The sequence below is a fragment of the Manacus candei genome, unplaced genomic scaffold (assembly GCF_025592945.1).
Source record: "Manacus candei isolate 608988 ecotype Guabito, Panama unplaced genomic scaffold, ASM2559294v1 h1tg000018l, whole genome shotgun sequence".
NCBI classification, from domain to species: Eukaryota; Metazoa; Chordata; class Aves; order Passeriformes; family Pipridae; genus Manacus; species Manacus candei.
Genome location: NW_026138066.1, coordinates 2674635 through 2692558, shown reverse-complemented (window position 1 = coordinate 2692558; position 17924 = coordinate 2674635). Strand labels below are relative to the sequence as shown.

The window sequence follows — 17924 nt, the reverse complement described above, 5'->3', positions numbered from 1 at the left end:
GGGTTGGAAGAGACCTTCAAGATCATTTAGTTCCAGCCCCCTTGCCATGGCAGGGACACCTTCCACTAGTCCAGGTTGCACAAAGCCCCATCCAGCCCAGTCTTAAACACTTCCAGGGATGGAGCATCCACAACTTCTCTGGGTAATCTGTTCCAGTGCCTCACCACCCTCACAGTAAATAATTTCTTCTTAATATCTAATCTAAACCTCTCCTCTTTCAGTTTAAAGCCATTACCCCTTGTCCTATCACTACATGTCGCTGCAAAAAGTCCCTCTACAGTTCTTTTGTAGCATCTCTTAAGTACTGGAAGGTGCTATAAGATCTCCCCAGATCATTCTCTTCTCCAGGCTGAACAGCCCAAACTCTCTCTGCCTGTCTTCATAGGCTTTATCATCAAAGGTTTTATAGATCATGGACAAAAACATTAAACAACATTGTACCAATAATGTGACCTATATTTTAATCCATCTAATGTTCTCTACCTGTGCTACAGAATAGGAACTCTTTTAAATCAAAATATGGTGTGATAATAAATCAAATTGACTAAAGAAATCCAAAGCTCATGTATTAACACTGATGTGTTATAAAAATCACAAAAAATAAAAATCACAAGCAAAACAGTTAGAAATCTGTCAGTAACATTTGCCAAAACCAGTCTCTCAAAAAACCACAACAGTCAATAATGCCTAGAAAAATTCTGTGGTGCTCAGAATAGGCTCTACTTTTCCATATAACCTCAAATCTGCCATTCTACTGTTTTCCTCAGGACTGATTTCAGGTCAACAGTTGTTGTGGTCACCTCTCAAAACACCAGAATTGTCATGGTTCACAATCCTTTAAAAATTTCTCATTTTTATAAGGTATGATAAATTTTACCAGGTGTGATTCAAAGGACACTTCATCTTATCTATCTCAGGCATATGGCTATTTATTATTTGGACTTGGCGATTCAAAATTCTATAGTTTGAACAAATGCAGCCTTGCTACCTGTTAAGATTACCAATTTCCAATCTCTGTGATTAACATATTAGAAAGATGCCATCTTTCCAACATCATATTTCACAACTGTGTCACTGTGATCAATAGAATAAGCTTCTTTTTTAATTACATAGGTTTAATATTAAACAATCTCTCATTTACTTCACTTATCAATATATCAATCCTTGGTGTAAAAACCCCTATCCGTTGCTCTTATAGTTTACTTTGTAATTTGCTCTCTAAAATATCATAAACATGATCTCCTAAGACATTTATCTGTATTACACTGCAGCTTCCACACCTTTTTTAAAGGAATGTCATGTAAGATAACATCTCATTCAGCAGGTTTGGTGGTGTGGTGAAGATTTTTTCACATCTGTGGAACTGTGACTCCTTGGACCCCTTTCAAAGCCTTCCAGCTTTGACATATCCTACATTACATCTGTGCTCCCAACCACGTGAAAAATTTACTTGCTGGAATAATTCCAAACCTGTAACTCCCTGATCAAGGTGATACCCTGTTATACAAGGAATATGCAAGCAGAGTACAGTCAGCAACATCTGGAAAACTGATAATTTTTTACACCTTGAAATTGCTTTCATAATTTGATTTCATAATAAAGATTTCATAAAGGTTTGCTTTTCAAGAATGTCTCTTCTGATCCAAAGCCAAGTGTGTGGGTGTTTTTCATCTCGCTGTAGTTGATTTAACTTGTAAAAGGAGAGTTAACTTCCTCTCTATAGTTTCTCTCAATTACATAAACATTCCTGTGAGCAAGTCAGTAAAAGTTTATGACAGATTTAGAACTGCTTGGTGGTAATTTATGAGTACTTTATGTTGGCCTGATTACTGAAATGTTTGTTATATGACTTAATTTGTTTAACGTAGCAAGAATCTGTCAGGAAAAAACCAATTCTGAAAGGGAAGGATAGATTAAGGTACCCAGTTTTCAAACTCTACTCAGTTCTTAAGGAAAAATGCCAGAATTATTTGAATATCCTATTCAACATAGCCTCTAAAACTAGCTTAGAGAAAATAAAAACAAAGTCCAAGAATCTCTAAGAGCAGAACTTGTATTTCAAATGGGAAGTGAATAGTACTTAACTGCTAAAAAAAGTACTGCTTCTGTCAGTCACCACACAAACACCACCGCTACAGTTACACAGCATTTTTGCAGTCCTCCCCTTGGAACTGAGTCCTAGAGTTACAATGCCTAGTTGGGATGTTCTTGCTTTGAGGTTCTGACTGTGTTTAGGAACTTTTCATCTTTTCCCTTAAAGAAATCTCAGCAACCATGAACAGTCACTTCAGAAATAACAAAAAAAAACCACAAAACCAAACAAAAACTACTTTGTTAGAGCTCAAACATTCCACAGAACACATTCAAAGCAGAAGACACTCAAGCTTAAAGCCCATTACTGCTTGTCTTAGGTATCAACTTAGACATCCAAACTTCATTTTTGTGAAAAAGATTATATAAAAGTTAAGACCTCTTGTATTTGCTGCTAACTGCTTAAAGTATTCACTGTGATAAATTTCTCATTTTCCAGATAGGTTCCTGTTTAACAAAACAAAAATACGGACAGATACATAGTATTATTCTAAAACAATTTCTAATCCATGATAGAAGTCAAATAAGGAGCAAACTAAGTAATGATAAATGGAGGGACAAGTTGCATAAGCTGGAGGCACTGTGGTGTAATTTTTTAAAAGGAGGAGATGTAATTTGTATGCCAAATAAAAATAAATATAGAAAGGATAATACTTTTTAGAGAAGATGATTTTAATTTCCTAGATTCACATTTTAGCAAAATGATGCATAACACACATATGTAACAGCTTGTTAAATATCATTCTCTTTTTTTTTTTGCTAATATATGGTGAAGAAACCAGAGATCCAGAACACAAACTGAGAAAATGTTCCATTCTACAGAGCCATTTTATGATTGAAAAAAAAAAAAGAATAATGAAGTACAACTTTGCTCCAGCAAATCTTCCCCTAACATTACCAATATTAGAACCTGAACAGTGGAACCCCTCATTTAAAGAAGGTTGACAATAGTAACTAAGAGTAAATACAAAATGTAATGAGGGGCACAAGCAGTGTGAGAAACTGCAACGTGTAAAGAGCTTCACAGTTAGTAGAAGCCTAGGAGGAAAAGTAGACTATAACTCAAGGAATAAACTTATTTTTTCCACATCTATCACAAACAAAAGTTTAACCCTTTGAACAAAGATATTTCTGGGAAAAGGAGATAAAGCAACTGAATTGGTAGACTTCTAGCTTATTGCCTTCTACTATGGTTAATATATTTTTAACCAAATTTAAATGTTGAAGATATACTATGAAGTAAATTCCAGGCCACATGTAGTTCTATTGCGTTGTACCTGTCTCTGGCAGGTATTCACTGTTACAGCCTTGCAGTGGAAAATGATTCTCCCACAAGTTCAGCTTGGTCCCTTAAACATTCCTTTGAATGAATGTGTGCCCAAAAGACCTACCTCAAACCCAGTGCTCCAGAATATGAAAAACCAGCTGCTGAGTAGGACAGCAATTTAATAGCTGAATTACTGATACTGTACAAATATTTTCTAAAAAATTGCTATCTGTTCTATAATTTTTGGGGTGGAAAAACAACACCTCTTTGGCTTTGTGAAATTGAGAGTGCCACATCTGGCACTATTATTTCTTTAAATATTTTGAAAATTCAGACACACTCAGATAGCCTTTTTAAACGCTATTTTTGAATATATACCAAAATAGAGGTAAAATTTAAGCAACATTGCTTTTGTCCAAACTCTTTGAAACTCTTCCTCCTTCAATTTCTCACATTGATAAGACCATACATTTCCTCCAGTCTCTCAGCTGGAAATATAAAATGTATAATTGCTATCCTGTACTGAATATAAACACCGCAGCACCTTGTAAGAAGTCATGCAAATACACTGAAAAAATTAGGAGCTACCAACTTCTTTAAGTATGTCTTACATTACCATTGAGTGCTCAACTATCAAGACATGACTATCCACTTCAGATTGGATTCTTAAGATCAAAATTTTTGATCTGTATTTAGAGATAGATTTCCACTGGCCTATGCCTATGTCTGTTCACTTATCTAATCTTTACCACAAAACCCAAACCTAAATAAACAAAAAAACACTCATGTACACCATGAACAAAAAAACTGTTAAAAAGACAAAACTCTAAGCATTTCCAATTCTCACATTAGAAGTATACCATTCCTCTCATGTATTATTTCAGTGCTGTTAAAACAAAAATACATTTTTCAGTTTTCCTTGATCTTTTTTGTCCTACAGTACTTCTGCTGAGAGGCTTATAAACAACAGTCAATACTGATCACAGCATTATATTAAAAGATTAATTAGAGTGGTTCTAACTGGGAAGCACAGAGAGAAATGTCCCTGCCATTGTGTCTCTGGGACAGGAAAACTTGCTCTCAAAACATGTCAAGACTAAGATTTCTTATTAGTATGGTAAGAGTTTGAACCAGCAGGCTACAAATTCTTAGCACACATAAACCCAAATACTGACCCTAATGAGGAAGAGGAGTATGGAACAGTTATCACTATCTTTGGAGAATGTTACAGGTAAATAATATGATTCTTAGAAGTACAAGATCCCTTGTCTCATGTGCTAGAAAGTACCAGTTATCTATAGAAATTAAATTTTCTGTACAATTATAGAGAAGAATTAAAAGAGCTTAATGTCCTAGAAAAGTAACATGAAATAAAAGTTTTAAAAGGTATTTTAAATATCAAGCATACTTTGTATGCCTGTATGCGTTACAAATAACACATGCTTTACCTAAGAAGCATCATGTTTACTTTTATACAGTTTGATTGGGTAAATTTGTCTTTGCCTAATTTTGAGTCATTTTAAACATCATGATTTTCAAAATTCATCTGAGTTCACATGTTATTAGAGAAACTGGACAAAGCTAAAAATAAATCAGAAAGATACACAAATAAACTGAAAGAAGTCAATACAGTAAGAAATGAAAAATACCACATAAGCACACGGAGTCTAATTGTGCCATCCTAAGTAGGTACTCAGATGAACCCTCTTGAGTACAGAACAAGAATCCTCTCTAGCCTGAAGGACAGGAATCTAACTGTTCTCAGAGCACTTCTTGTACATACAGTGTATGGTTTGTTAAATGGAAACAAGCACGGGAAGCTAATTTGTTCTGTAAACAGTCAGGGCTCAAGAGAGAAACTGCTTATTGAAACACTTCTAAGATACTTCAGCTTTCTCATTCTTCTGAGCAAACACACACATGCCACTTCAATAGTTCAACTAGTCCAATTATCACAGTTGTGCTATATCCCACAAGTCTAACTGTAGGAAGTGATAAAGCTGTCAGTAACACATGCAGACTTAAAATCTTACTCCTCTGTATTCTTTTGGAATGCACCCTAACAGTCCCAGATGAGGCCCCTACTAAATCTATTTGCAAGGTTTCTCATAAAAAGGCCTTTTAGAAGAAAGATGTGCAGTAAGTTAATTTGGAAAAAAACACTCTTAAAAGTCAAGAAAATCCAACATCCACATTCCAAACCCACCTCCCCAAAAAAACCCCACACCAACACAAATGTGGATAGCAGCACACTGCACAACAGCTTTGGAAGTGCCGAAAAATACAGGTCAATCTACTGCAGAGTTCCAGTCACAAACAAGCCTAGTCTCAGTTTAACATCTTACTGCATATTGGCAGAGTCAGTGACTGTGTCGCATTCCTAGTCTGAAAGAGCAAAGTGAAATTGAGCACGAAAAAATAAAAACCCCAAACCACACCAGAAGTGTTCAGAGTATCTGGCACACTCCCTGTTCTCCAAACAGTAAAGGTCATTTGGCTTCTGCTTTTCTTGAAATCACAACAGAAATAAGGTGTCCCAACTCCTCAGAGCTCTTGGGCATCATTGTAACCATGTATGAGCCCAAATAAATTTATGTCTCAATAGTAGAAACAAGGAGGGGGAAAGCACAACATGGACAAATACACTCGAGTGTGCTACCAGAGGGAAATACATCCCCAAGGCTGACTTTTCCACTCCTTGGCATTGCCATGGCATCTGTACTTGGTATGAAGGAGAAAGGGCAACCAAATAGTTCAGTAAGGGGGTTATGTTCTACTAGCAATTGCAAGAACATACCTGAATTCTCTGTGACCTACTGGTATTCTGGTTTTACCGGCTTCTTGAAGATGGGTGGAACTGGTCTCGCTGCAATATTCTGTTCCAGGAGGACAGAAGAAACCACCTGAGTCAGAGTGCTTTCTCAGCTTGGCTTTTCCCTGAAACCTGCAAAGGCAGCAGTTTCTGTAAAAACATACCAGGAGAGCAGTGATAAGGACACAGACTATGTCATATCTAGATACAACCTGGGGAACGGGGTCCCACGCAGAGGCTTCACTAAATCTCAAAATGGTAAAAAAAACCCCAAACAAACAAGATAGTAATTTGCACAGCATTCTAAAATAGGGAGTTTAACTGCATAATTTTCTAAAGAAGGCAAAATAATTTTGGGTTGGGGGGATGTCCCTCTACTGGGAACAGGTTACCAGTTCCAGCTCTAACTCCACATTCCAGCACTACAAGAGATCTATAAACCTTTATACAGAAAAAACTCAGACAGTAAGGGCACAGTTCTATTTCAAATGACTGTGTAAGATAAGAGAGGGGGAAGGAGAACACTGTAGTTAAAGGAATGGTACACCTCCACGCAATAAAAAGCATCCTCTTGAGCAGGTGTATCACACTTAGGTACAGTTCCCAGGGAAAGAGAAAGGAGCTGTGGGTCTAATTGCCAAAGTGAAGACACCGAAACTTCTACAGAAACTGACAGGCATGGTTAATAGGAAGTGTACCTAAAACTTGTTTATATTAAAGCATATTATAATTTAAGTTAAAAAACTAGATAAAATTGGCAATGCTCATTTGTTAAATTTGAATGCAGACTCATTCAGTTTGATCTGACATTACAAGAATTAATGGAAGCACTAATGTCCAATCTACGTACCAATGTCCATAAAAATTGTTTCTAGTCAAATTTCCCATTTCCTTTAAAATACATCCAACATCAAAGAGAACAGCTAAATCTGATGATACAGGAAGACACTTTTTATTACAGTAAACTGTCTTCTTAAACATTTTAAATTAAAGAAGCTGCTGTTCTGGTTCGTATTGTAATAATTTTTCACTTGAATTTTTTCATTCACTCCCTGCAAATCAGATCTACTCTTTGGCTCTTCAGACTTTTTCATCACTATTTCTCTTCTTCCACTTCAGCTATAAACACCTACAGCCAACTCCATACACTTACATATGTGATCACAACCATCCCAACTCAAGTAACATTACCTTCTATGAAACACAGCCTCCTCAGTTCCAGCAACAAGTGCAATGCTGCTGTGCTGTCATTCTTCCAGAACAATCCAAGAATGCGGTATTCATCTCACATTTTGTGCTACTTGCTTCCTACTCATTCAACATCACAATCATCTATAAACTCTGCTCGTGCACCATTTACTTTCTGCATTAAACCATGATCAGTTTTTCCTATCATCAGGGTTTAATTAGTGTTCTCACAGAAGACAAGTTTCTGCGTTGGTTCTTCATGGGAAACACTTAGCCTGTATCTCTTAACCTGGACTGGTCTCTAAGTTCAGTCGACAGGGTTCTGCACAATAAGGACAGCACAGATCCACATCCTGGATCGAGGGATATTTGTTGAGAGAAGCTTCCTGTTCCATGATTCTTCAGCTATTCAGGGAAGTACTGATGGGCTCTGTACAAATTAGACAGTAGAAACAACTCTGTCCTGAACACTGCTGGACATGTTCCAGGACTTCAGTTCACTTTTTCCTCCACACTCATATTTAATACTCTGGCTCACCTGTCAAAGTATTTTTGATGTAATTTGTAAAGTATCATTAAGTATCATTATGTTTAGATTGAAAATAAAATCACAGTGAAAGACAATAAAAGAGGCAGCACTCTCTCTCCTTCTTACTATGTATTAAGAAATACTCAAGAATTCAAGTTCATTTATAACTTTGGCAAGTATTGCCTGGATTATCTTTATTGAATATTGTACATACTTAGAAAACAAAACATCACGTTCTTTTCCATTGAATTTCTTCTCTTTACATATCTGCCAGCAGTACTTTGATTATACTGACCCGTATTCAACAGCACCTTAGAAATAGCAGAATTTCAAGTTAAAAAAGAGGAAAAACTGGTGATTGTCAAAACCAGGGAAATACTAAGAATGCATATGAAATCTTCTGAAATGCACACAAAAAATACTATAAGTGAGAATTTCATTATTCAGTATCAGTTGAGATACTTGCTACTGTACTTTTTACAATCAAGTTGTTAGACAGTGTTTTACTGCCAGCTACAAAAATATGAAAACCATATCAATGTTTGTGCAGTTGCCTACAGCAGTTGAGGCGATTGAATAGAAAAAGGTTTACTAGGTACCTAAGAAAAAATTGTTACCTAATTATTCACACAACATTTGTCAAGTGTAATTAGTACAAAATGTCGATATTTCTACCCTATACGGAATCTATAAATAGACTGTAAAAATTTAAAAAATAAATTAAAAAAATCACATATTACCAGGCAAGAGATCAACTGGGCATAGAATCCCATGTAAACAAAGCTGACGACAGCAAAGTGCCTCCATAGTATAAACTGAATTTTAAATCCAAAAGAAAAGAAAAACTATTAAATTCACACCTTTTTTATATTTTTCAATACACAGCTTTTAAGCCATTTCCATTCTCAGTTTAGCTGGTTAGCTGTAGTCATCCTTGGACTGCAAATGTGGCACTATCTCTTCCACTTCAGTTGCAGTATCCTTTCAGGTTTTTCCTCCAGAAAACAAGACTCAGGATGTTCCCCTTAATAGGAACAGCTCAGACGTGTTACAAGCCACTTTATCTCCACAGATTCGAAGCATGAACATTCTTACCACAAATGGGAGGCACTGCTGCTGTAAACTGAACAGCTACTTGATTTGGTTTGAATGTCAAGCACCCAGATGGTTGGTTTCATATTTCAAATGAAGAATGCCCCTCCTTCTTTCCATTCCGTACAAAGTGAAAATCTTTGCATCCCAGTAAAAAAAAATGGGTTTGCACCTTATACAGTTGTGTTCATGACTAAAGAACATTTAGCCATCAGCCTCAACACAAAATATAATTTCAAAGTATTATACTCTTATTATTTTTTCAGTGATATTAATTTCAACTAATTTGAACAAATCTTAATATAATTTCCTTACGGAATTGGAAGCAACATACTTAAAATGCAAATCAAAATTTAAGGATTATAATAACGCTTATTAAAACCAAGATTAAATGCTAGTTCATTTGAAAAAACATACATAAATGTACATAAATATACAGGAAAACATCATGAATACAACAATGAAATATAATTCACAGCTTAATGAGAGTCAGATACACATTTAGCAGAATTTTGTTTCCAGCTTAAAAAATTAGTTATCTTTGCAGTGTTTGGCACACTGATCAGAATTTCTGTAATACATAAAGAATACCAAGATTATCAACAGTCACATACACTTTGAAATTAGGAGACACATGTATTGACTTGAGGTTGGTTCCATTTGTGTAGAAGGTTTGTAAGGATTCTCCGGTAGTTACATTCCACCACTATAAAAAATAATAACAGTTTTGTTAGTAGGACCAAATTCTTTTTCAGTGAGATTACAGTTTCTAATTATTATTTTTTAGAATATGCAGTAAGTACTAATAGCAAAGAAACTGAGAAACCTTCAACCATCAGTTTACTGTAGTCTGAAATTTCACATTTCTCAGAAAAACTATAGACCAATGCAAAATTGACTTAAACGCAATCCAGCACCAAGCTGTTACTCAATTGTGCCAATAAGAAGTCTACCCTCTATTCTTGCAGATTTTGACTGAAGCAGCAAAATATCACAACAGATTACCATCAGCTTTGATCATCTAGAAAAGCAGATGGTATTACTAGTTTTTAGCTTACTCATCTCATGAAATATGTAACATTACAGTTGTGTGCATAATACAGATTTGCAACTACACAGCTATAATGTTCTGATTAAAAACACTGTCCCTACAGTGGCTGCTATTTGATGAAGACACCCAAAAAAAGAAAGAAAAAACCAACCAAACAAAAAATGGATCTTAATTAGCTCCTGAACCTTTATTGGTGAATAAATGATCAGGTGCTGTGCCAGGGGGTACCACTCACACAGCAAGTTTAACGGTTCACATCTGGATACACCTTATCTATGACTAAGATGACTCATTTGTTTAAAGGTATCGTCCACATAACTCTACAGTACAACTCAGTCCAGTTTTTAGGGACCCAGACTTCTGAAATGTTCTAGAATTTCACTGACTAGCATCTCCCTACAAAATGGCTGTGTGTTTTCAGGCACATCATACACATCCAGCCCAGTCTGTCCAGCCCAATGGTCATTGAGATGGCTGGACACCTAGAACAGATGCCATAGAAGAGAAACAGAGCACTGAATTTATGTAGGTGGTTAACTGCTGTCTTCAACTACTAAAAAGAGGGTTAGAGATGACAGAGTCAGACTCTGCTTTCAGGACCCAGAGGTGACCCTGTTGGATTGGGGAACAATATTTGATGGGGCAAGGCCCTAAACAACTTTACCTAACTCTGCAAACTAATTCTAACAAGGGGCTGGACTAGATGAGTTCCAGAAGTCCCTAACATCCTAAACAATTCTACACTCCAAGAAGCATCACAACACCATACTGCATAACCACAAGACAAAATGGGGAGGAAGCTAGAAACAGAAAGTATGTCTTGTTCTTTAATATGAAATGAACATTAGAAGATGTTTTCAAAGCTAAGTTAGAAAATTCAACTGTCTTTGTTAAATGATTACTGACTGACTTCAAAGAATTAGTCTGATAGCATGTCCAACAGCTAGACACGGAGCAACAATAAACTAAACTTCATCACTCTGAGGTGAGAACTTCACCCCCTGTCACCTCACATACACACAGAGTTTCTAATAACTGGTATTGGCTATTACATGAGGGGGAAAAGAACAACAAAAAACCTCATGAGAAATTCACAATTACGAAGAACCATTCACAGACTGAAAGAAAGGCCAACTCTTCCCCTTCCCAGAGGACATATGCCTGGTAGATGCCTGAACCAATGAGAGAGTTTGAAAACAAGCCTGAATTCTTAAGAGACCTTTTCAGAGGACTTGCAGATATGAGAAGGAAAGAAGTGAAATTGAAGCAGCTCTGTGTTAAGTGAAATGTTCCAGATTTGTTTCTTTGAATTAGTCTTCATTTTCCTTTAGAATTTACAGTGTGTTCCCATTTAATTTGGTATGTTAGGATATTTTATTATTTCAAGGCTTACCTTAAGATAGCCTCCAGATGACACAAGCATTTTACTGTCAGGAGAAAACGAGAGGTCTGTTACCCAACCCCCGTGAGTTGGTTCTCCTTCATCTACAGTAACTGGGGAGCAGAAGTGAAGTAATGTACCTGCTAAAATGTCCCAAATCTAAAAGAGAAGGAAGATTATGCAAATAAATAAACTTAACAAGAAAAAAAACTAAAATAAGGATATCTGAAAAGTATTTTTCTATATTAAAAAAACCTCTTGTAAATATGCATTCTCCTTGAAGTGACAAAATAATCAAAAAAAGAATTCTCCTCTTAGAACTGTATCATATATGGAGGATTTAATCACACATGCGATTCACAGTAGAATTATTAGTAAATCATGTGAATTGGTTCCTTATTATTCATGGCACATAAATCTATCAATTTGTTTACAAACTACTGCCTCAAGTGACAAACTTTGTTATTTTCAACCTCCAAGGTTCACCACAATGCCAACAAATTAGACATGCAGAACACAAACTATAAGAACTTTTCTGTCTGTGAGCTGAATATCAACTGAATTAAAGTAAACATCAAGATTAGAGAAGTACCCTTATTTCTCCTTTGTCATCTCCAGTGGCCAATAACTTGTTATTAGGAGAGAAAGTACAGCACCGCACACAGGCTTCATGACCTTTCAGCTCATGAAGAACAGATGAGCTTTCAAAGCTCCATATCTAAATGGAAAACATTACAGAGGAGTGAAAAAGACAAGTTCAAAACTAATTACGACCTCTTTCTAAAAGGCATTAGCATTCAAATATACATAAGACTTTTCATATATATGCATATAAGTGTGTGCATGTATGTAAATGCATTTTACTGTAGTCTAGTTTTCTTTTTATTATCTGAATCACACAAGAATGTGCTTGCTACAAATTACTGAATGACTGCAAGTATATATCTTTCCTTGGAACATACTTTTTAATGAACCCAATTTGTTCACAAGGAAGTTTAACACTGTTCATAGAAACAGGATTTATCAATCAATTTAAAGTTACATTTTAAAAATCTAATAGAATGCTTTTAGAATATAATGGGGCAGCCCCAGTCCACTGCTTTGTGCACCTGACTTCAGAACAGGAATACCAGAACCTATTGACAGCACTTTTCTGGAAGTTTCAGAGATTTTTCATAACTTTACAAATTAAGAATGTCAGGCTATCAACAAATCAATACAGAGAAATAAACAAAGTGTTCTGCACAAAATTGTGCACTAAACATGCATTTTATTTGTACATAAGCCACTAGGACAGCTTCAAGTTATATCCAAGATCAATTGTGAGTGACTGTAACAGCTTTAGAAACATGATGGATACAAGAAATTTAATACTAGAAATACAACAGGATAACTTGAATAATCACTAGTTATCTCAAAATAAAAAATATAAATTACATTTCAGGACAAATAAGGCATCATTTTTATCTTTGTACAGAAGGTAACCAACCTTTGCAGTTTTGTCAGCAGAAGTAGATGAAAATTTACTACCATCAGGTGAAACAGCACAGGAAAGAACAGCACCTCCATGACAAGAAAAATCTTTTTCTAGGTTTCCAGTAGTGATATTCCAAACCTAATCAAATATACAGGAAAAACAGGTTACTGTTGTAACACAGTAAAAAGGTTAAAACACTTGCATCGTACACAATGATATGTAAGAGACAAAACTCAGTTAGCTAGTTCTAATATGGTCAACACTTTATTATACTTACTGCTATAGTTAAAATACAACAACAGTGTAAATCTTACTAAAAAGAAAATTCAAAACTTTGTCTCTAAACTCAGCTTACACTTTATGATCAAATCAATAAAATTCCCACAAAGTGCAGGAAATACCAAATGTTACAAGAGAAAGTAAAACATATTTGATGTGATTTGTCAATTCACATCCCTTTACTTACCTTAACAGTTCCATCAAATGACCAAGAGAGAAGTTTTGAATATTCCAGAAGTCTAAAATCCTTGATTGCTTCCATGTGCCCTCTTAGAAACATATGTTCACTCAACTGCCAATTCCATACCTAGTTATAAAAACAAAATATTTTTTTTAAAAATTGTAACAACAAACATAAGTTAAGAAGAATAAACCAACTGATTGATTTTTATATCATATGACTAATAAAAAGTTCTTATGGTGGTGGCAATTAATTAAAATGTTAGATATCGAAGAGATCCATAGTAGAAATGCTGAAGATTGAGGGTGCCACAGAATTTATTAGTCAAGTTATGAGACAGTCCCCATAATACACATATTATCTGATTTTCAAAGTGAATTTGATCCTTAAAATTCACTGGTAATTTAAAAAGAAAAAGCAAACCAATAAACCTTTGATTATTGCAACAAATAGACTTATTTTGTCTGGCAGACCTCATATTTTGCATACTTAAGTTAACTTTCTTTAATATGTTTAATGGGCATTTCTAATGAAATGCCATTTTGCTTTGCATTTTTATAGCAAAATGACACTTGTATTTTTAATTCAACTATTCACTTAAAAATGAGCGTAATTTTGTTTTACAGGAGCTATTAAGCATCAATTTGTTTTAAATGACAATGATTTAATAGTTTTCAAATTGATAGGTTTCCTGCTGCAAAGAGTGAACAGAAAGCAGCTGCGTTCAGGTGACAGTCCGGGAGGTTTAACTGAGGTGCTGCCCACAAGAGGGAGCTGAGGACTCAGCAGAAAAGCTTCCCACGTTAAGCCTGAGAGAAGGATCCTAAAGCTGAGGACCAGCACCCATTTGTGTTCTGGAGAAACTCAAGTTTGGTTGTAAGGACTGAATGCTCATTAGTAGCCGGACCACGTGCTCCAGTTTAGGAATCCCATCAGCATGCTGCAGCTGATCTGAAGCACAAACTAAAGCACAGTAAGCATAAAATGACAAGGATGTTCAGAAGTGCATCCCTGAGGTGAGCTAAAATGCTAACGTAGACACATCAGAATGCATCTCCGAAGCCAAGCTACCTTGTTGAGAGGCAGAGGTTACTAATTTGAGACTACATTAGTGCAGTCACTCTATTTCTAGTATTATCTGTATTCAGCACTCTACTGGACTAGGTGAGCACATAAGCCTGCTCTGAGACCAGACTTTTTACCTCATTCCCTAAGAGAGTATAAACAAGCCCACTTGACAGATCTACCACATGCAGCCAGCTCTGGCTCACATCCCAAACCCTCACTTCAGAACTGTTGAGTTGTCTTGTTTGACAATTAATGTTCCTTTTACTCTTCTCAAAGCAGTTGGTGCTTTTCTATCATCCACAGCAGTAAAAACAGAAAATCTAATATTCACCCTCACATAAGGTATAAATAAAGGCTACAGTTTCTACACTCTCTTGCATGGAGCAATAGAGAATACAGTAATAATTTACTGAGTTTACATTGTGTACAGTATAAAAGCTCTTTACTTTCAGTAAGTTACAACATGATCTTTTTAAATATCTTCCAAACCTGTAGAACGGAATCATGAGCACTTGAAATGAGAGTCTGACAATCAGATGTGAATTGACAATGCTGCACGGATGTCCTGTAGGCCTCCCAGGACTTCAGAACTTTCCCATCTGACAACTGTAGTACCTTTAAAATGAAGAATGCAATAACTCTACCTATTTTACGTACTTGAGGAAAACACAAACATGCAAATTCTTTTTTAAATAACATGAGACTGAAAATACATGATTCTCAGTCATTGGATTAGAACAACTAAAAATTCCCATTAGCTTAGTTATTAGCTTTGAATTACTACATTGAAGAACATCATTGTACAAAGTCATTCAAGTGACATATATTTAAAAAGCACCAAGAAGAGTGTTTTTCTACTATTGTTAAAATCAAATTTAGGATTTAATACCTTTATTGTTCCACTTTCCTGTCCAAAAGCCGCAAATTTAAGATCTTCACTTAAGCAACAGCAGGAAATGGGGGATTCTTGGACTGCTGTCTGCATAATAACATTGTCTGTATTTCCATTGATAAGCTGTAAGATAGGAAGTTAATTATTACAATATTTTAAAATTTAAACTTAAATAAATTAAAACACAGAGCTAAGAATGCCAAAGGGAACAGTGCATAAATTAGAAACTTAAAATTAAAAGAATCAGTTACTCTCATAAACCACTTGCCTTGAAGGTCAGTGTAACTATTTCCACACAATGTTCTCTGAACAGGACAAGTTTGCAGAAGGAAATTCATCTCAGTATTAGAAGGCTTTTTAAAGTTTGTCTGACTACAGGAAACAGTAACTCAAAATGCTACTCCCAAATTCCAAAAGCCATATAGCAAGCTTCATGCTCAAATTTGCCTTGCCAGCTAGATTTAACAGCCCATGTCAAATGGAGCATAAAATACTTTAAGTGCATCCTGTAAGCATGACTTTAAACTTACTAGCACACACAATACACCAAATCTCAACTCAGTATTGTCCTCAAATCAATTCCCCGGGGGGCAGGGGGGATCTTTAGAATACAGTAATCTACAAACATAGTTTAAAAAGCTATCAGTGTGAATGAATGTTTAAAAATGAACATATTGCACATCAAAAGGTGAGTAAGACTCCAGTTCTGAGAGACAATAAATTACAAAAGGTAAAACATGGTTGCAAGAAAAACTTTGAGATTATGTGATAGCAGGTACACTGTTAAATCACAGTACACGTGCAATCTGTCTTTTCAGTCAATTTTTCTTCTTGTGCAAGGATAAAAAAATCTATTGCCTTTCTACACTGCAGACTTCTCTCATGACTGCTGTCTACAAGTTGTCAGAATATTGTATTTAGGGCAGAGAATCTAAGTACCGTCTTTCTCTAGGAAATGGTTCAAGTAAAATTAGAACAGAAATACACTATTTATAAACATATAGATAAGGTCTACTAATTCAAATGAGAGCCAGACTACACAATTACACAGTAGTTGCTACAGATGTTACAATTCAGGAAGATTAAAAAGTATCAAATGTCCTAAACTGCTCCTGCACATAAGCAGGTATAACTCCATTTGCTGTGGTTTCTCTCAGTCCTTCATTGCAGCAGATGAAAATCCTATTAACTGACTTTATTTGATATGTTAGAGAATCATGATTTAAAAAAGGGTGGTGTGCATGCACTTGCTATCACGGAATGGAAAAATATATTTTGGATGTTGCTGTACTTAGCACTTGGTGTGGGGGGGCCCACAGTAATAAGACTGTACTCACTGTTACTATTTTCTTCAGCACTAATCTGAGGCTATAGGCAGTCCTGGGCTCACACCTGTCATTGCCCCAATTTGAGACAATTCCCTCAGCTATTACACAGGGATTCTGATGTGCTGTGTAACACCTGGTCTATAGGTGCTACACCTGGTCTATAGGTGCTACACGTTACACGTTGCTCTGCACATCTAAGCCACCTGGAGGGCCCATAATATCACTGGTCACGAAGGGAGATGAGTTTTGTTTCTCTGCATCCACTTTCAGTTTCAACATTAGTGTAGAAATTTCCCCCCAAACTCCATTTTTCACTTACTAAACTAGGCAGAGTTTCGAGATATAAAGATGTTATCAAACATTGAGTCATCTGCTACGGATTCAACTGCTGAAACACATGAACAAGCAGCTCTTTCAGTACTTCCTTGGTTTCCTAGCAAGATTTGCAGATAACATTCAAATGTACTAACATATTGAGAAATACAGCTTACTTGTAAATGCTTCTGATTATAAATTGCTAAAATCATCACTTCACCATTGTGAAATACAACATCTAGTTCACTTTTCAGCACATCATCAGAAGACTTGCACACTTTCTTTGTTTCCCAGATCTGTTGAAGAACATAGTATTTCATTAGCTTTATTAAAGAATTAGATATAAAACGTGCTGAGTAGGAGTACCTGTAAACCAAAGGCTTATAACTTTGGACATAACACTGATTTTTTTAAAACAGTGAAAATCTTGCTTCCGCTATTTTTGATACTAGGGAAAGTTATGCAATTACTATAGAGATTCCAACAGATGAAATAGGACTTTTTTTTTCAGGATGACTATGAGACTCCTCTGTATTTAGAGTCTTAGCTATGAAGTCCAAAGTTTTCTAATCCAAAGAGCAGCATTGAAATCCAATTACGAAAAATACCAAGTAGATATTTCTATACTTAACTGCTTTCAAAATTTCAAAAATGTATGTGTTAATTTGAGAGAAAGGGAAAGGTTACCATGGTAAACTACAGTTCTACTTTCCCAGGGTTTTAATGAGACATCAGAATTACAGAACTCTATCCTAAATATTAACATGCAAATATATCTAACAACGAAACTATTATCAAGTCTGCTAGGATCCACAAAAAACTTCACAATTCCTGATTCAGATAAAATGTAAAACAAAATAGAAGGTTATAATTACTCTTGAAGAGCCACCAGACTTAAAAAAAATCATCTAGACACAGAAGAAATTTAGATAAACAGTAAATAAAGTAAAAAAGTCAGCTTGTTTTACTGTAT

General features: G+C 35.6%; 1 protein-coding gene across 6 annotated transcripts in view; it reads right to left on the bottom strand.

Annotated features, from left to right (window-relative positions):
• Window positions 1–17924, bottom strand: part of APAF1 (apoptotic peptidase activating factor 1) — a 44918-nt gene that overhangs the window by 4501 nt on the left and 22493 nt on the right. For 2 of the 6 annotated variants that reach the window (XM_051784799.1, XM_051784798.1), the window contains exons 20-27: window positions 17128–17247; window positions 15306–15431; window positions 14906–15031; window positions 13355–13474; window positions 12901–13026; window positions 12004–12129; window positions 11424–11570; window positions 8784–9685 (exon numbers count right to left, since the gene is read on the bottom strand). In XM_051784799.1, coding sequence (XP_051640759.1) covers window positions 9542–9685; window positions 11424–11570; window positions 12004–12129; window positions 12901–13026; window positions 13355–13474; window positions 14906–15031; window positions 15306–15431; window positions 17128–17247 — 1035 coding nt within the window. In that variant the 3' untranslated portion in view covers window positions 8784–9541. Of the gene's footprint in view, window positions 1–322; window positions 6303–8783; window positions 9686–11423; window positions 11571–12003; window positions 12130–12900; window positions 13027–13354; window positions 13475–14905; window positions 15032–15305; window positions 15432–17127; window positions 17248–17924 lie in introns of those variants that run through there. The other 4 variants (XR_007904117.1, XM_051784800.1, XM_051784801.1 and 1 more) reach the window with 4 other exon arrangements.